This window comes from Heterodontus francisci, chromosome 24, assembly GCF_036365525.1.
Source record: "Heterodontus francisci isolate sHetFra1 chromosome 24, sHetFra1.hap1, whole genome shotgun sequence".
NCBI classification, from domain to species: domain Eukaryota; kingdom Metazoa; phylum Chordata; class Chondrichthyes; order Heterodontiformes; family Heterodontidae; genus Heterodontus; species Heterodontus francisci.
This window is the reverse complement of record NC_090394.1, coordinates 51,545,440-51,566,065: the sequence shown is the minus strand read 5'-3', so window position 1 is coordinate 51,566,065 and position 20,626 is coordinate 51,545,440. Positions and strand designations below refer to the sequence as shown.

General features: G+C 41.8%; 1 protein-coding gene across 1 annotated transcript in view; it reads left to right on the top strand.

Moving 5' to 3' along the window:
- The first annotated feature begins 6,744 nt into the window (after positions 1-6,744).
- The window catches only part of vps35l (VPS35 endosomal protein sorting factor like), a 135,054-nt gene continuing 121,172 nt past the window's right edge, over positions 6,745-20,626 (top strand). The window contains exons 1-2 of the mRNA XM_068056171.1: positions 6,745-6,780; positions 17,286-17,385. Of these exons, the coding sequence (XP_067912272.1) occupies positions 6,764-6,780; positions 17,286-17,385 (117 nt within the window). The 5' untranslated portion in view covers positions 6,745-6,763. The remainder of the gene's footprint in view (positions 6,781-17,285; positions 17,386-20,626) is intronic.

The window sequence follows — 20,626 nt, the reverse complement described above, 5'->3', positions numbered from 1 at the left end:
TGAGGCGACCAGAACTGAACACAATATTCCAAGTGTGGTCTAACCAGGGCTTTATAGAGCTGCAGCATAACCTCGCAGCTCTTAAACTCAATCCCCCTGTTAATGAAAGCCAACACCCCATACGCCTTCTTAACAACCCTATCAACTTGGGTGGCAACTTTGAGGGATCTATGGACGTGGACCCCAAGATCCCTCTATTCCTCCACATTGCCAAGAATCCTGTCTTTAAGCCTGTATTCCGCATTCAAATTCGACCTTTCAAAATGAATCACTTCACACTTTTCCAGGTTGAACTCCATCTGCCACTTCTCAGCCCAGCTCTGCATCCTGTCAATGTCCCGTTGCAACCTACAACAGTCCTCCACACTATCCACAACTCCAGCAACCTTTGTGTCATCGGCAAACTTACTAACCCAGCCTTCCACTTCCTCATCCAAGTCATTTATAAAAATCACAAAGAGCAGAAGTCCCAGAACAGATCCCTGCGGAACACCACTGGTCACCGAGCTCCAGGCTGAATACTTTCTGTTAGCGGGAATGAATCTAGAAGAATCACTCCACACTCAGGTCTGCTCCAATGTCAAACAGTTTATTACACCAGCGGGGAGCAGGTCACTGGTCTGTCCAGATGCCTCTCCACCGAACAAAGGAAAATCATCAATACCTATACATTTTCAAACAGTTACTCAGCCCATCCTGGCTGGACATGGTCCAATCACAACAATTATAGATCATATACATTGATTATTAGAGCCAATAGAAGTGGTTACTAGGTATGGAGGGACTGCACAACTGGCCCATAGACAGATAGGGGATTACTCATGATGTTTTCCATTCCCTCTTATCCATTATCCTTGGTTCTCATGTACGCGTACCATCTTATCTTGACCTCGTTACAGGCTGGTACCTTTGTCAGCATTCCACAAGGACATCTGCTTTCCATTTAATGAGTCTTTGTTTGAATTTATGTTACTCAGCTCCTGTGTGGAATGTGGTCAAGTTGGTTAAGCCCCATGATGCGTTGCAACCTCTTCATTGTTCACTAAGATTATACGTTACTGGTTACTCAAATAACATTTAAACAGTATATTTACTGCAGGTGCCTCTGCGCTTGGGAATACCCTACAACACTTTCCATCTACTACCACCCTCTGTCTTCTATGGGCCAGCCAATTCTGTATCCAGACAGCCAAATTTCCCTGTATCCCATGACTCCTTACTTTCTGAATGAGCCTACCATGGGGAACCTTATCAAACGCCTTGCTAAAATCCATATACACCACATCCACTGCTCTTCCTTCATCAATGTGTTTTGTCACATCCTCAAATAATTCAATAAGGCTTGTGAGGCATGACCTGCCCCTCACAAAGCCATGCTGACTATCTCTAATCAAACTATGCTTTTCCAAATAATCATAAATCCTGTCTCTCAGAATCCTCTCCAATAATTTGCCCACCACCGACGTAAGACTGACTGGTCTGTAATTCCCAAGGTTATCCCTATTCCCTTTCTTGAACAAGGGAATAACATTTGCCACCCACCAATCATCTGGTACTACTCCAGTGGACAGTGAGGACGCAAAGATAATCGCCAAAGGCGCGGCAATCTCTTCCCTCGCTTCCCGTAATATCCTTGGGTATATCCCGTCTGGCCCCGGGGACTTATCTATCCTCATGTCTTTCAAAATTTCCAGCACATCCTCCTTCTTAACATCAACCTGTTCGAGCATATCAGCCTGTTTCACGCTGTCCTCACAAACGACCAGGTCCCTCTCACTCGTGAATACTGAAGCAAAGTATTCATTAAGGACCTCCCCTACCTCCTCCGACTCCAGGCACAAGTTCCCTCCACTACCCCTGATCGGCCCTACCCTCACTCTGGCCATCCTCTTGTTCTTCACATGTGTAGAACGCCTTGGGATTTTCCTTAATCCTACCCACCAAGACTTTTTCATGTCCCCTTCTAGCTCTCCTAAGTCCATTCTTCAGTTCCTTCCTGGCTACCTTGTAACCCTCTAGAGCCCTGTCTGATCCTTGCTTCCTCAACCTTAAGTAAGCTTCCTTCTTCCTCTTGACTAGCTGTTCCATATCTCTTGTCATCCAAGGTTCCTTCACCCTACCATCCTTTCCTTGCCTCATCGGGACAAACCTATCCAGCAGTCGCAGCAAGTGCTCCCTAAACAACCTCCACATTTCTGTCGTGCATTTCCCTGAGAACATCTGTTCCCAATTTAAGCTCCCCAGTTCCTGCCTAATAGCATTGTAATTTCCCCTCCCCCAATTAAATATTTTCCCATCCCGTCTGCTCCTATCCCTCTCCATGACTATAGTAAAGGTCAGGGAGTTGTGATCACTATCACCAAAATGCTCTCCCACCGAGAGATCTGCCACCTGGCCTGGTTCGTTGCCAAGCACCAAATCCAACATAGTTTCCCCTATAGTCGGCCTATCTACATATTGAGTCAGGAAACCTTCCTGGACACACCTGACAAAATCTGCTCCATCCAAACTATTTGCACTAAGGAGGTTCCAATCAATATTAGGGAAGTTGAAGTCACCCATGACAACAACCCTGTTACTTCTGCACCTTTCCAAAATCTGCCTCCCAATCTGTTCCTCCATGTCTCTGTTGCTATTGGGGGGTCTATAGAAAACTCCCAATAAAGTGACTGCTCCTTTCCTGTTTCTGACTTCCACCCATACTGACTCAGTAGACAAACCCTCCTCGATGACCTCCCTTTCTGCAGCTGTGATACTATCCCTGATTAGCAATGCCACTCCCCCACCTCTTTTACCTCCCTACCTATTCCTTTTGAAACATCTAAACCCCCGAATATCCAACATCCATTCCTGCCCCTGTGATATCCAAGTCTCCGTAATGGCCACAACATCGTAGCTCCAAGTACTGATCCATGCTCTAAGTTCATCACCCTTATTCCTGACACTTCTTGCGTTAAAATAGACACACTTCAACCCATCATACTGGCTGCAACTTTGCCCTGTCAACTGTCTAACCTTCCTCACAGACTCTCTGCACTCGGTGTCTGCCTGTTCAACAGCTACCCCATCCACTGATCCGTGGCTCCGGTTCCCATCCCCCTGCCAAACTAGTTTAAACCCTCCCGAAGAGCTCTAGCAAACCTCCCGCCCAGGATATTGGTGCCCCTCCAGTTCAGATGCAACCCGTCCTTCTTATACAGGTCCACCCTTCCCCAGAAGGTATTGCAATGATCCACATATCTGAAGTCCTCCCTCCTACACCAGTTCTGTAGCCACGTGTTCAGCTGCACTCGCTCCCTGTTTCTTGCCTCACTAGCACGTGGCACCGGTATCAATCCTGAGATTACTACTCTGCTCGTCCTGCCTTTTAGCTTCCAACCTAACTCCCTATATTCGCTTTTCAGGTCCTCATCCCTTTTTCTAGCTATGTCATTGGTACCGATGTGTACCACGACTTCTGGCTGCTCCCCCTCCCCCTTAAGAATCCTGTAGACTCGATCCGAGACATCCCTGACCCTGGGACCCGGGAGGCAACATACCATCCGGGAGTCTCATTCGCAACCACAGAATCTCCTGTCTGTTCCTCTAACCATTGAATCTCCTATCACTATCGCTCTCCTATTCTCCCCTCTTCCCTTCCGAGCCACAGAGCCAGGCTCAGTGCCAGAGACCAGGTCACTGTGGCTTTCCCCTGGTAGGTCCCCCCACCCCCAACCATATCCAAAATGGTATACTTATTATTGAGGGGAACGGCCACTGGGGATCCCTGCACTGTGCGCCTATTCCCTTTCCCTCCCCTGACGGTCACCCAGCTACCTTTATCCTGTAACTTAGGTGTCACTACTTCCCTATAACTGCTCGCTATCACCCCCTCAGCCTCCTGAATGATCCGAAGTTCATCCAGCTCCAGCTCCAGTTCCCTAACGCGGTCTGTGAGGAGCTGGAGTTGGGTGCACTTCTCACAGGTGAAGTCAGCAGGGACACAAGTGGTGACTCTTACCTCCCACATCCTGCAAGAGGAGCATGCAACTGCCCTAGCTTCCATCCCCCCTGCACTAAATTGACAACAGAGATTTTAAATAAAAGGAAAAGCTTACCTTACCAAACCCTCCACACAAGAGTCCTTTTTTTTGGTTAGAGGAGGAGGATGGGTGGGAGATACTACACGTGTAGTGTTTCGGGTTTAGCCACTGCCCGAATATATAAGTTCAGTTCCCCAGCAGTCCCCGTGTCCGCGTCCGCCGAATCACGAGGTAAGTACTCTATAGCTCAACTTACCTTCCCGGATGCCCCCTGGCTCGTGCTCTCACCGCTCCCGCTGCTCAAATGGAAGAAAGAAATACCCACCAATCACTTACCAGCTCTCCTGTGACGTCACACTTCAATTTTTGCTGGTCAAGCAGGTCCACAGAACAGAAGAGAACAGAGCGCTCTCGCTGCTGCTTCTGGTCTCTGGCTTCGGCTCCTTTTATCTCCCGGCTCCTCTCGCCTGTTCCCGCTCTCGCTGCTGCTTCTGGTCTCTGGCTTCGGCTCCTTTTATCTCCCGGCTCCTCTCGCCTGTTCCCGCTCTCGCTGCCGCCGCTCTCGCTGCTGTAGAAGAAACTTCTTTACGCAGGGAATGGTTAGAATGTGGAACTTGCTACCACGTGGAGTAGTTGAAGCCAATAACATAGGTGCATTTAAGGGGAAGCTAGATAAATGCAGAAGGGATATAAGTACGGGTAGGGAGAAGCTTAAACACAGCATAGATGTTGTGCTGAATGGTCCGATGAAGGGTCACTGACCCGAAACGTTAACTCTGCTTCTCTTTCCACAGATGCTGCCAGACCAGCTGAGTGGTTCCAGCATTTCTTGTTTTTATTTCAGATTTCCAGCCTCCGCAGTATTTTGCTTTTATTATATTGTTGTGCTGAATGGTCTGTTTCTGTGCTGTAAATTCGATGTAACGTCCAACATAATCACTTGCCTTTTCTGATAGTTACATATTGGATAAACATTGCACAAAATTTTGCATTGTTGATCTGGACTTTATATTTACAATTTTAATATTTACACAGCACCATTGTTGAGTTTATGAATGTCCGATCTGGGGTTAATTGTTCTTTGGTAGGGGTCTGTATACTTTAGAATAGATGATTTGATTGAAGCTTATCTAGATTGTGTTTATGTGGACCAATTATTTCAACTGAATAGGTTAGTGAAGACCAGGGATCAACTTATAAGTTAAGCAAGGGCAGAAATAAGTTGGCTGTTAGGCAGTTCTTTTAGCAGAGAGTAGTGGGCCTGTGGAACAAGTTGCCTGTCATTGCAGTGAATGCTGATTCACTGTATTCCTTCAAAAGAATCGGATCCATTTCTATCTGGGTAGAAGTCACCCCCGTACAAGAGGTTTTCTGCAATATAAATTGGGGTCAGTGTAATCTCCGAGACCAACTTTGATCGCTTAAAGTGGTTGGAGAAGCATTTGCTAGATATTCCCTAACGGGCCTGGGTTTTTACCTGGGGTTTCCTCTCTCTCATGGCTCTGAGTGGATAATGAGGGCTTGTACCATGATGCATAAGGCATCACAACTATATGGGACAGGCTGGATAAACCAGTGCATCCTTTTGTGGTATAAAATGAACAAAAACATTCCTTCAAAATCTCTCAGCCAACTCTGAAAATCATTTTGAAACAAATCCTTGAAAGCACAAAAAATGCTGAAATATTGTGAAAAGCACATTAAGTCCCTGAAAATCATCTGTAGGCCATGTACATCCAAATGTGGCAATTTGCTTTATTCTCTGCGACTGAATTAAATAACAAGCATACAGTAGCAATGGAACCAAGAACTCCTGCAATCTACTCTCAATGGCACTTGGTGATTTGGTGGAAGTAGGCTTTTTATAAATTTCCCTTGACATATGACTCAAATCCGGATAATGTTTTGCATTTGATAACACATTCTGAAACTCTGCTCTTCATTCAAATTTAAACCAAAAACAAAATAATGTATGGGAACTTATGAACCCAAAAGAAAGACAGGCATACATTTATCTAGCACCTTTCACAGTATATCCCAAAGCTCTTTACAACCACTGAAGTACTTCTGAGGTGCAGTCACTGTTGTAAAACAGGCAACATGGTAGCCAATGTGCAAACAGCAAACTCCCATTTACAGCAATATGTTAATGACCAGATAAACTGTTCTAATGATGTTGATTGAGGAATAAATATTGGCTAAGACACCAGGGGTAACTCCCCTGCTCTTTTTCAAAATAGTGCTATGGATCTTTTGCTTCAACATCTCATCTGAAAGACAGCACCTCAGAGAATGCAGCACTCCCTCAGTTCTGCACTGGTGTGTCAGCCTAGATGTTTGCACTCAAGTCCTGGAGTGAGGCTTGGAGTCACAATCTTCTGACTGGAGGCGAGACTGCTTCCCACGGAGCCACAGCTGACACACAAAAGAATCAATCACAGAAATACGAATATCAAAAAACCACTAAAATAACAAAAAATGCAGTTTTGACAAAGGGAATTCTGTAACCATACTGGGATAGCATTGTTTCAATAAGTTTGCTCTTCAGCGCCACCTTAAGGTTGACCTTGTTAGTGCAGACAGCTCTCGCGTCAGCATCGTCATTGTACGCATGCTCCGACATAGAGGTGCGGGGCGGGCATTGCTTCGCTTCCTGCCCCGCACAAATATGGCGCCCCTGGCAACCGTCACGGTGCCAGAGTTCAGAAGTGGGTGTTGTGAAGAGGCACGTGACATGGAAGATGGCCTCCGTGCAGTGGTAAGGAGCATTTACAGCTGATTGAAACTTTTTAACGGGTTGACTTATTATTCTAAACAATAACGCATTTGTAAAATTCTCTGCCTCTCTCATCCCTCCGCCAAACTGTGCTCCATAGAAAGCTCAAAATCAATGAAAGCACTGCAAACTGAGCGATTAGATAAACCTCTGCCTGGTTATATCAAACCATCATCTTAATGCGTTTTCAATGGAAGATTCTTAAGTCGATTTTCTTTTTGTTTTGACTTGTTCCAATTGAAACGGGCAAGCGATGCTTAAAATAAAATTTTAAAATGCATTTCTAAAAAGGGAAAAGGCAAAATAGCGCCTTCAATGTTGTCAGAAAGTAAAATTTAAATATAGTTAATTTTCAAGTGTTGCAATTTATGGTACCTCCCTTAGTGTTGATAAGTGTAAATATTTCTGTGCTTTGATTTTGGGACGTCAACCTTGAATTTTCAACACAGTTGCAAAAGGTCTGTTGCTAATTGTCTTCACAAAATTATAAATTAGACCATGTAATGGATTAATTTCATTCAGGGGTTCAGATTATGATATAAAAATGAGAAGTTTATAACCATTCTCTGAATTCCAAGGTTAATTTTCCATATTGGAGGAGTTTAGTTCACAATGGTGTAGGTATAGACATTGGGTGTATGTTAAGTTCCAGGTGTTCAGTGCCATGCAGGTCACTTGATAACTTCCCAAAGCCAGGGCTCCAATAATATCAGTGTACATAGTTTAAAAGAATTTAAAAAAAAAATCTAATTAAATAGAAGGAAAAGAAAATAATGCTTAGCTGGTGTTTATTGGCTTGATTTTAACAGGGTTTTGTTGACATCCTTCCAATGATGGGTGTCACAATTTTGGGATTTTATACTTGGGTTCAACATTACTAGTTGCTCTTGTAAGAGGGCCAATGATCTGGAGTGCATTTTGTTTTACTGCTCACCATCAAATTAAACAGTAACATAGGCTGAGCATCTTAATAAAGAACCTTTGTGCTCTCTCTGTCTCACTGCTTCTTTTGCCTTTTAAAACACTCTGTAAAACCTACCTCTTTGTCCAAGCTTTTGGTCATCTGTCCATATAATGTCACTATGTAGCTCGGTGTCAAATTTTCTTAACTTCTCATGGATGTTTACGAGGTTAAAAGTACAATATGACTGCAAGTTGTTATATACCAGCAACTTTTTGGTGTCAAACTTGGCTTAGTGGTAGCATTCTTGCCTCAGAGTCAAAAGGTTGTGGGTTCAAGCTCCACTCCAGAGACTAGTATAGTACTGTTGGAGATGCTATCTTTCAAATGAGACGTAAAACTGAGTATGGTGGATGTATAAGATCCTGCAGCACCTTTAGAAGAACAGCAGGGGCAGGGTGTTTCTGTGCATTGGCACAGATGATCTGGTCATTTTATTTCATTGTTGTATATGAGGCCTGCTCTGTGCAAACTGGTTGTGGCGTTTCCTACATTTACAACAATTACTACATTTCAAAAGTACTTCCTCAGCTGTGAAGAGTCTTGGGATGTCTGAGATTGTGAACAAATTTGTTATTTTATGCGGAATCCCTTTTATGAGGCAGAATGTCAAACCAGCCCCTAATTTATTCATCTTCCCCTGTCAGCATTCCGAAGGGATTGTTCCCTCTGCGACACCCTCGTCCACTCCTCCTTTATCCCCACCACCTCGTCCCCTTCCCATGACACTTTCCCCTGCAATCGCAGGAGGTGTAATACCTGCCCATTTACTTCCTTTCCACAGTGGCGCAGTGGTTAGCACTGCAGCCTCACAGCTCCAGGGACCCGGGTTCGATTCTGGGTACTGCCTGTGTGGAGTTTGCAAGTTCTCCCTGTGTCTGCGTGGGTTTTCTCCGGGTGCTCCGGTTTCCTCCCACACGCCAAAAAAGACTTGCAGGTTGGTAGGTAAAATTGGCCATTATAAATTGTCACTAGTATAGGTAGGTGGTAGGGAAATATAGGGACAGGTGGGGATGTTTGGTAGGAATATGGGATTAGTGTAGGATTAGTATAAATGGGTGGTTGATGGTCGGCACAGACTCGGTGGGCCGAAGGGCCTGTTTCAGTGCTGTATCTCTAATCTAATCTATCCAAGGCCCCAAACACTCAGGTGAAGCAATGATTTACTTGTACTACTTTCAATTTATTGTACTGTATTCGCTGCTCACAATGTGGTGGTCTCTACATTGGGGAGGTCAGACACAGATTGGGTGACCGCTTTGCGCAACACCTCCGCTCAGTCTGTAAGCATGACCCCGAGCTTCCGGTTGTTGGCCATTTCAACACTCCCTCTGCTCTCATGCTCATATCTCTGTCCTGGGATTGCTACAGTGTTCCAGCGAACATCAACGTAATTTTGAGGAACAGCACCTCATTTACCGATTAGGCATGCTACAGCCTGCCGGACTGAACATTGAGTTCAATCATTTCAGAGCATTACGGGCCCCCCTTTTTATGTTTAGTTATTTTTTTCTTTTTTATTTGGTTATTTTTTAGTTTGTTTAGTTTGTTTCCACTGTGTCTACCCACTGTTTCTGGGTTTTTTTTAATGTTTGTGCTTGGAGTGCTTTGTGCTTTGCAATCGATTCACTAACGCTTTGTCTTTCAGCACACCATTAACCTACCGTTTGCCTTTGCTCCATGACCTTCTGGTTAGTTATTCTCTGTGACCTTGTCCTATCAACGCCGTTTCTTTTGTTATCGTGCCCCACCCCAGCTTTGCTTGCTTAAATCTTTTACATTTCTAATATTTGTCAGTTCTGATGAAGGGTCACTGACCTGAAACGTTAACTCTGCTTCTCTCCACAGATGCTGCCAGACCTGCTGAGTACTTCCAGCATTTCTTGTTTTTATTTTCCTTAATTTATTTCTATGGGCCAAATGGCCTCTTTCTTGCCGCACTGTTATATGATTTTATAAAATACAGGTGAACAGGGATGTAGTTTTTAAATTGAGAATAGATCGGATTCCTTTTTTATCTTATTGAAAAATAATAACTCAACCTACTAACTGTATGAATACCAATTCACTTTTTTTCTAGCTAAGCTGTTTAAAGTTCGTTGATTCAGTCCTTTTCAAAGTGCAGGGGACCCTCTGGTACTGTGAGGGCACTGTACAATCCGTCTCGGGGGGGGGTGGTGAGGGAGAGCGAGAGATGGTCAGTTTGGTCTGTTGTGCTGTCAATTAAAGTAATTCCCTTGATTGAAGGCCTGCTCCCTTGTATTTCCCCTGCCTTTCCTAAATTTTCACTGTCTTTAATTTGTGAATATCACCCTTTGTACTTAAATTCTGTACACACCAGAAAAACTCAATTGGAATCAATTTTTTCCAACCTTTCATAATTTTAAACACTTCTATTGTAGCTCCTCTAGTTCTTTTTCTAGAGGAAAATCCTAGATAGTCGTTCTTTCCTCATACATTAATCTAAGTACTATGTAGCTCTTCTCTCTATGCATTCCAATAACTGAATATCATTTTTGAAATAGGGCAACCAGAACTGCATGCAGTACTCCAGATGTGGTTATTATAGTTCATGAGCCCATTGTTAACCAGATGAGTCATTGTAGTTTAATATTTCAAGTTTTTTAAAAGAATAATCATTAACAGAATGGTGTTTAGACATTCCATTACCTTATTTATGTGCCTTACAGTCACCTGAAAGAATAGAAAACAAACCAGTTAAGGGATACTAGAAACAGCACCTAGTACTAGTCAAAAATATTTATAAATTGAAAGGTACTAAAGAGGTGGCATACAAATTTTAGAGGCGGATGAGAAACCAATTTACTAAAGAAGCAGACAGTAAATGCTACAGAATCAGTGATTTAGAACAATCAATTCAGAATGTATTTGCAGAAAACACAATAAAGCCGCACAATATATTGGAGGTGATAGAGCCTATCAAATTCCACAACCTTGTAGTAGAACCAAATAATGAGTTCAAAGAGGAAGGAGCCTTTGAGATCAGTATTTTCTGAATGATAAGCTAGGAACTGTGGGGGGTAGAGAGATTTAAGCGTCCAAGTAGATAAATCACTCAAAACTAATGCACAGGTATGAGAAACAATTTTAAAGGCTAACAGAATGTTGGCCTTTATCTCAAGGCTGAAATAGAATCACAGAATACTAATATTTACATGAATGTTTATGACATTTGATCCTGTTCCTTTGTTTTGCTGGTTCAAGAAAAGAAGTCACTTGCCTTTTCAGTACAGATTTAGGGTCTCTAACTTTTCTGGCTTCGGATGATGATTAATGTATTGTGTGTGCAGCCTGTTTTTAAAGTTTGTAGTCAACTTGTTTGCAAGTCTCTCTTACTGTCTAACTATCAGCACATAACATGCATGATGGGACCTAGAGGTGATTAGTACCCTGGCTTTCCTAACCACAATTTAATATATGAAATTGGAGTAGACCATAAGGCTCCTCAAACCTGCTCTGCCATTATTACGAACATCGCTGATCTGCCTCAACTCCACTTTCTCACCTGTTCCCTATATCCCTTGATTCACTGAGCAATCAAAAATGTATCTATATCAGCCTTGAATATACTCAACAGTGGCGCACCCTCAATAGAGAATTACAAAATTTCACAACCCTCCGAGTGAAGAAATTTCCCCTCCTCAGTCCTAAATAATCAATCCCTTATCCTGAGGCTGTGTCCCTGTGTTCCAGATTTCTCAACCAGGGGAAGCAACCTCTGTGTCTACCCTCCAGATAGTGTAAGCCTCTTTTACTCAGCCTCTCATCATAGGACTACCCTCTCATCCCAGGAACTAAATTAGTGAATCTTCGCTATACTGCTTCCAAGGCAAGTGTATCCATCCTTTAGATATGGAGGCCAAAACTGCCCATAATACTCCAGGTTTGGTCTCACCAAAGCCCTGTGCACTGGTAGCAAGACTTCCTTATTGTACTCCAATCTCCTTGCAATAAAGGCGAACATGCCATTTGCCTTCCTGATTGCTGTATCTACATGCTAACTTTGTGATCATGGTACAAGTACACCTAAGTCTGAACATCAACATTCAAAAGTTTCACACCTTTTAAAAAATATTCTGCTTTTCTATTCTTACTACCAAAGTAAATAACCTCTCATCCATGCTAATATATTACTCCCAACTCCATGTGCTCTATTACAGACAGGTGTTAAGGTGTGTGGGTGGTTCCCACTGATCACCTCCAACTGATCACAATCGTGTTTTGTTAAAATGATGAGTTAGCCCCTGAGTGTTTTACTTGCCAAATAAACAGACAGTGACAGGTTTTCTTGTAGGTTTAAAACAGAAGATTAACTATATATTGAACAATATTCATTGTTCTTGCCACAGCCACTGGCTGGACTGTTTCTGTAATGTTCTTGTGATCCCTCCCTTTGTTCCTCAAAACGATTATCTTTTTAAGGTGAATCTTACAAGAGTTGGCTTCACCCATGTGACTTCAGGTTTCAGTCTCGCTGGGCTGTATACTGGCCTTGATGATAGTCCCATTCTGAGGAGATGAGGGTGGCTCACACTCCATTATAACGGAGGTTATGCAGAGATGAGAACTCTGAGAAAGGTGTTGTCTCATTGTGTTTGAGTATATCTCACATCCAGGTGTGATTATCTGTCGCTTTGCAGATGGGGCTTAATTGGTTTTCAGTCTTAGTAGACACGGGTGTCGATTTAAGTGCAAGAGATGTTGAGGGTCATATGCCTTGTCCTCCATTTTGTTGATAGCATATGTACCAGTCTCTTTAAAGTTGTTCCAGTTATTTATAACTCTTCAGTTTGGTTCTGTATTTTCATCATTGCATTTCTCGTCTAAATTTGTCAAACACTGTTTTCCTTTAGTTTGATTATACTATGATTTTCTAAGTGTATAGTCAAGACTTCCTTAATAATAGATGCCAGCATTTCCTGACAACTGATGTCAAGCTAACTGGCCTGTAGTTCCCTGTTTTCTCTCTCCCTCCTTTCTTGAATAGTGGTGTTACATTTGCTAACTTGTAATCTGCTGGGACCGTTTAGAATCTAGGGCAACTTGATTATAACCAGTGCAACCCACTAGCTCTGCAGCTATTTTTTTAGAACCCTAGGATGTAGGCCCTCAGGTCCTTGTTGGTTTTTAGTCCCTTAGGTTTCTCTAATACTTTCTCTCTGCTGCAAATTACTTTTAAGTTCCTTACTCATATTAGCTCCTTGGTTACCCTCTATTTCTGATATGTAATTTGTGTCTTCTACTGTGATGACAGACACAAAATATTTGTTCAGGTCCCTGCTATTTCCTGATTCCCCATGATTTATCCTGTCTGCCTCTAAGGAACCAACATTTACTTTAGTTAAACAATTTCAGAGCATGACTGGCCTTATTTTGTAACCACATGCCTGCTTTAAACTTGATTTTTCATGTTTGCGCTTTTGGACAGAGCTGTTCGTTATTCTGCCATTAACGCTGTGTCTGGACTAATGCTTTGTCTTTCATCACAACCATAAGCACTCACTTTGCCTTTGTCCCATGACATCTTTGTCGTTTAATCTCTCCTGCCCTCTGCTGTATCACACACCTTCCCTTTTGTTCTATTTCCCCCCACCCCTTCACTAGCTTAAAACCTATTATATTTCTAACCTTTGCTAGTTCTGATGAAAGGTCACGGACTTTGGGGCGGCACAGTGGCACAATGGTTAGCACCGCAGCCTCACAGCTCCAGCGACCTAGGTTCAGTTTTGGGTACTGTCTGTGCGGAGTTTGCAAGTTCTCCCTGTGTCCGCGTGGGTTTCCACCAGGTGCTCCGGTTTCCTCCCACAGCCAAAGACTTGCAGGTTGATAGGTAAATTGGCCACTGTAAATTGCCCCTAGTGTAGGTAGGTGGTAGGTGAATTGAGGGAAGGTGGGGATGTGGTAGGGAATATGGGATTAAATGGGGAATTAAATGTAGGATTAGTATAAATGGGTGGTCGTTGGTCGGCACAGACTCGGTGGGCTGAAGGGCCTGTTTCAGTGCTGTATCTCTCTGACTCTATGATGTTTGGACTGAACTTGAAATGCTAACTCTGCTTTCCACAAATACTGCCAGACCTGCTGAGTATTTCCCGCACTTCCTGTTTTTAATTGATTTCCAGCATCCGCAGTATTTTGTTTTTAGTTGGTTTTAGCTACTCTACTTTTTATATACTTACAAAAACGATTGTAAGAGTTTTTACATTTCTGGCTAATTTACTGCCATTTTATTTTTTCCCCTCTTTATCAACTTTTTGGTTGCTTTTTGTTTTTTTCTAAAACTTGCATTCCTCAGGCTTACTACTATACATCCTTAACTTCCCTAGTAAGCTGTAGATGGATCTATCTTGCTGAATTTTTGTTTCTAAGTGGAATGTATTTTTGTTGGACATTTTGAATCAATTCATTAAATGTTTCCCACTGGTTACTTACTGCCATGCGTTTTTAATCTATTTATTGAATCAACCTTAGCCAGCTGTCCCCTCATACCTATGTAGTTGGCTTTGTTTAAGATTCTTGTTTTGGACTGGAGTATGTTGCTTTCAAACTTAATATGGATTTCAGCTGTATTATCACTTTTATCCAGAGGGCTTTTTACTATAAGTTTACTAATTAACCCTGCCTCATTGCACATCACTAGATCTAAAATAGCTTTGTCCCTAGTTGGTTCCACAACGTATTGTTCTAGGAAGCTGTCGAGAAAGTATTCTACAATCTCATCTTCCAGACTACCTTGGCCAATTGGATTTGTATCCTCGATACAAAGATGGAAGTCCCCTACAATAATTACATTGCCATTTGTTACAAGCTCCAATTATTTCTTTAGTGCTCTGTCCAATGGTGTAACTACTGTTAGGAGGGGCCTATAAACTCCTAATCTCCACCCATATTGATTCTACTTCCTGATCTTTTGAGCCAAGATTGTTTCCTACTACTGTCTTTGTCATCCTTTTATTAGGGTTTATCTTCCTCCTTTCATTCTGCCTGTCTTTTTGAAATGTTGTGTAGCCTGGAATATTTTATTTCCCAACCTTGGTCATCTTGCAACCATGTCTCGCTAATGCCTATTTTATCAAACTTGGTGCTTTTACCTGGCTGAGATTGGACACTTGCTATATGTGGAATTGGGATGTGAATTTTTATCTGTGGAGTAACCGATGATGCAGTAACCTGCTGCATTACTGGCTTACAATGAAACCTATTACCTTGGAAAGCAAGACTGTCTGCCACAAGTCTAGCTTACTATACAATGTAACATAGAGCCAATAACTGTTGCTGGTCATTGTCACACGTGCAGTTACTCTTGGAGGCCAGTTGCTACCATAATACAGCCAATGTACTGAATCTCAGTCCATTTAAGCACTCTGTTTATGTGTGAAGCTTAATTCCATATATTTGACAAAATTTTATTCATGAGGTTTAAAAAGAATACTGGGCCCCGATGAAAAGCAAGAACTACCTACAATCAAGGACTCTACAGTAAGCTCGAAGAGTCGTAACAAAAACTCTTCAGATAGTGCCTCAAACTTTTCCACTTTATTTTTCTTCTCTTTTCTGTCTTTATTTGTATGTGTGTATCGCGTATGTATGCTAGCGTGGGTTCGTCGTGTATCCGTAGACGTTAACTGAATTAGAGTTTAAGTTTAATAAATTTCAACCTTTCTTTAGACCTAAGAAAATCTGTCTGTGCTGGTTTATTTGCCTTATAATTGGAAAGCAGTGAACAAGGATTCACCAAGGGGGAGCTAAAAACAGTGTTTTAAAAAGTAAACCCTGTTACGGTATGACTAGGTGAAGGTTGAGAGGAACCCCTAGACCCCTTTCTCACCAGGTCATAACACTTGCCACAGAAAGTTTATACCTACTGTGTAAGTACAGCAACTTCATGCTGCTCAATGCATTTGAATGGGGAGCTAGACAGCGAGATGTTTTTGCAGAGTTAATGGCTGAGTGGCACATCTCAGACGACAACTTTTGCATTTTCACATTCAACTTCAGCCTTGCCTGTGGTTGCTGTGACATTTGCACATGAATAATGGCAAGAGCTATTAACCTTGCTGTTATTTTGACAGTTATGGCCCTATATTTATTTAGGTAATTATTCATATCACTCAATTATTAACTTTGTGCACTGTAAGCCATTTGTGTGCCTCATAATTATATCAAATATAGATTTTTTTTCTCTGTGTAGTAAAATCGGATTATAACATCTTTACAGTTCTACAGTTTTATTCTGTGCGATTTTAGTCCTGTTGTGTTTATTCCAGCTCCGGACACAACATCTCTGAATCAGAGGCACTATCTGTTTAATGCAATTGTTAGTTAAAAATCTCGTTACAGTCTTTCAATTTGGGTCTTGCCTTTCTAGCTTGCATTTTTTAGGTACCTCTCTGCCATCTTTTCTTATCCATTGTATTAGTGATTTCTTGATGAGTGGAGGCAAGGTAACTTTTTTTTAATTTCTCTTGTATCATGGGCTTTGCTCTCTTACTAATTTTCAGGTTTTTATTTGATATTGTGTATGTTAAACAGCTTTTCTTTTATATTTCCAACAGATTTCATTTCTGCTTCAACTTTTATTCCTGTCGGTTTTTTTAATTAAACACCTTTCTGTCTGTCCCGGAGTGTTTTTTTTTTTACAAAGTGCTAGTTATCTGTAGACCTCTGTGATCTGTCTTTTGATTAGCTGCTGATCAAACTTTCACTATTTCTGTCCTTTCTTATATTGTGCTAATATAATGAGAGTACATGAGTAAAATATCTTTGACTTTTTTGTCATGATGGATATCTGTAAACCTGGGTTAACGTTAGCAAAATCCAGGCTAATGTGATTAGTGCTTAAAATAGTGTGAACAGTCTGATTTGAAATCCAATCTTATCTTTCCCTAATGAAGCCACAGATTAGGGTAGAGGTGATCATAAATGCTAAGAAATAGTTTTCAGGTTAATCATCATGATCTGAATTGAGCACATCTCCCAGTCAGTTTGTATAATGGATTATTGTAGCTTGCTGTCATTTGCTTTGACTGTACATGATTGTGGGTGTTAAGCGTTTTATTTCTGCATTATTTATATGCTGTCGCATTTTTCAGCTGAACAACAATTTAGAAATTAGAAAACTCTCGCTATTTATAAGTAGGCTAAATTTTGTGTACTTTTAGATGGATAAATGAATTTTTGTAGATATAGAAGTTGTGTTTTTTCTTGGTAATTATAAAGGGCCTTTATAGGAACATATTGTCAATTATACTATATTAACTGTACGTACTTAAAATACTTTACTTTTATCTGGATAGTGGCAAACATAATTTTCAGGCAGTTGTACCCTGAGCAAGTGGGCTTCCAGTTAGTTTGAAGACTGTGAGGAGACAGGAAATCTTTTTAACTAGGCTGATGTGATATGGATCAGCTCCCCCTCCGATGGATGGTTGTGGCAAAATGTACCTGTGCTGAAGATAACACTTAGTGAAAGCTACAAATCTGTTTTTTTTTGTTTTACTTGAAGGTATTCCAGAGACAGGTATTACAAAGCAGAATTGGAAGCATGCAGCCTCGAGGCTGTACCACTGGAATTTGGAGACTTCCATCCTCTAAAACCTATAACTGTATGTTCCTTTACCTTCTACTGTCAAAATGATTTTATTAATCCATAAATATTAGTGAATTTGTTAATTGTTTAAAAAAATGTGGTTAAATTAAATTCACATGTCAATGTTAAATCTGTTTGTGATACTGCATCTAAGTACATTCCCACAAGGAAGAAAGGGCAGGGAACTAAAGCCAAAGCTCTCTGGATGACAAAGGAGTTAGAGAATTGAATGAAGCAGAAAAAAAGGGGGGGGGCGGGCGTATAACATGTTAGCTTAATAATACAAGGAAGAATCAGGCTGAATATAAAAACCAAAATAAGAGGGTTAAAGAGACAGTATGAGAATAGATTGGTGGCTAACATAAAAGGGAATCCTAATGTTTTCTATAGGCATATTAACAGTTAAAAAAGGTTTGCAAAGGAGTGGTGGGGCCAATTAGGGACCAAAATGGAGATCTAATGATAGAACAGAAGCCGTGAAGTACTAAATGAGTACTTTGCATCGATGTTTACCAAGGAAGAGGACTTTGCCAAAGCTGCAGTAATCGAAGAGGTTGTCGGAATACTGGATGAGATGAGGAGGTACTCAAAAGACTGACTAAAGTGGATAAGTCGCCTGGTCTGGAAGGAATGCATCCTAGATTGCTGAAGGAAGTAAGGGTATAAATTGCAGAACCATAGTAAGGTCACTGCACAGAAAGAGGCCATTCAGCCCATTGTGTCTGCGCCGGCTGAAAGAACTAGCCGCTCAATCTAATCTCACCTTCCAGCACCTGGTCTGTAGCCTTGCAGGTTACAGCACTTCAGGTGCAGGGCCATTACCTTTTTAAATGATTTGAGGGTTTCTGCCTCCACCACTGATCTGGGCAGTGAATTCCAGACACCCACTACCCTCTGGGTGAAAAAGTTTTTACTCATGTCCCCTCTAATCCTTCTACCAGTCACCTTAAATCTGTGCTGCCGGTAATTGACCTCTCCGCTAGGGGAAACGGGTCCTTCCTGTCTACTCTATTTTGGACCCTTATAATTTTGTACACCTCCAATTACGTCACCCCTCAGCCTCCTCTGTTCTCAGGAAAACAACCCTAGATTATCCAATCTTTTCCCATAGCTGCAACTTTCAAGCCCTGGCAACATTCTTGTAAATCTCCTCTGTACTCTCTCTCTCCAGAGCAATTATGTCCTTCCTGTAATGTGATGACCAGAACTGTACGCAATACTCCAACTGTGGCTGAAAGAGCATTTTATACAGTTCCAGCATGACATCCTTTCTTTTGTAGTCTATACCTCGCCAATAAAGGAAAGCATTCCATATGTCTTCACTTCATCTACCTGCACTCCCACCTTCAGAGACCTGTTGGCATGCACTCCTAGTTCTCTCACTTCTGCTACCCTGTTAATATCTTCCGGTTTATTGTGTATTCCCTTGTTTTGTTTGCTCTCCCCAAGGAGGTGCTAGCCATAATCTTGCAATCCTTTTCAAATACCGGGGTGATGCCAGAGGACTGAAGAATGCAAACCGTTGTTCAAAAATGGGCAGAAGGAGAAACCTGGCAATTATAGCCTAGTAAGTTTGATGCTGATGGTGGGAAAGCTTTTAGAAACCATATCTAGGAGAAAATTAACAGTCACTTGGACTGGTATGGGCTACTAAAGGAGAGCCAGCACAGATTTGTTAAGGACAAATTGTGTTTGATTAACCTGATTGAGTTTTTCTCGTAATAGAGAGGCGAGGTAAGGGCAATACAGTTGATGTTCATATGGACTTTCAAAAGGCATTTGATAAAGTACAAGGTAATAGGCTTGTTAGCAAAGTTGAAGCCCGTGGAATAAAAGGGATAGTAGTAGCATGCATGCAAAATTGGCTGAGATAGAAAGGAGAGAGTTGTGGCTATTTTTCAGACTGGAGAGAGCTATACAGTGGCATTCCCTAGGGTTCAATACTAGGACAGCAGCTGTTTTTGCTATCATTAATAACCTGGACTTAGGGGTACAGGGCACAGTTTTAAAATTTGCAGATGACAGGAAACTTGGAAACATAGTAAACATTGAAGAAGAAAGTAATAGACTTCAAGAAGACATGAGGAGGATGGTGGAATAGGCATACACATGGCAGATGAAATTCAACACAGAAAAGTGAGGTGATACATTTTGGTAAGGCGAATGAGCAGAGACAATGCAAGCTAAATGGTTAAATTTTAAAGGGGCTGCAAGAAGAGAGAGACCTGGTGCTGTTTGTGCATAAATCTTTTGAGGGTGGCAGGACAGATTAGCAAAGCAGTTATTAAAACACATGGGATCCTGGGTTTTATAAGTAGAAGCATAGAGTACAAAAGCCAGGAAGTTATGGTAAACCTATATAAAATACTACTTTAGCCCCAGCTAGAGTATTGTGTTCAATTTTGGGCACTACAATCTAGGAGGGACATGACACCATTGGAATGGGTGCAGAAGAGATTTACTAAAATGGTTCTAGAGGCATAACAGTTTACATGGAGGACTGGAGAAGCTGGTGTTGTCCTTGGAGCAGAGGGGGTTGAAAGAAAATTTGATAGAGGTGTTTAAAACCATGACTTGTTAGGTAGGACTAGGAAAGCGGTTATGCTTAGTATGAGGAGCTCAGCACTAAATTGAAAAGCAGAACCTCAAGCATAATAATCTCTGGATTATTACCTGAGCCACGTGCCAATTGGCAGAGGGCACATAAAATTAGTGAAATGAATATGTGGCTCAAAGACTGGTGTGGCAGAAGTGGGTTTTGGTTCGTGGGGCACTGGTAGCAGTACTGGGGACAGTGGGGGCTGTACCTGAACTATGCTGGAAACAGTGTTCTAACTTATAACTAGGGAAGTAGAGAGAGCTTTAAACTAAACAAGGAGGGAGAGGGATCAAGCTTGGGTAGATGTAGCAAATCAAGGGTAAAGTCAAGGCAGGAGAGCCGAATAGTAATGTGGGAAATGAAGGTCAGAGAATGGCAGGAAGGTACAGAGGGGAAAAAACCTAAGACCACACCAACAGTCAAGACTAGATATTACAAAGATAGCAAAAAGACAAAACTAAAGGCTCTATCTGAATACATGTACCATTCACAACAAAGTAAACAAACTGATAGCGCACATTGAAGTAAATATATATTACTGAGACGTGGCTAAAGGGTGACAAGGATTGGGTCCTGAATATTGAGGGGTATATGACATTCAAGAAGAATAGGAAGCTAAGTAAAGGTGGAGAGGTAGCACTGTTAATCAAGGATAGCA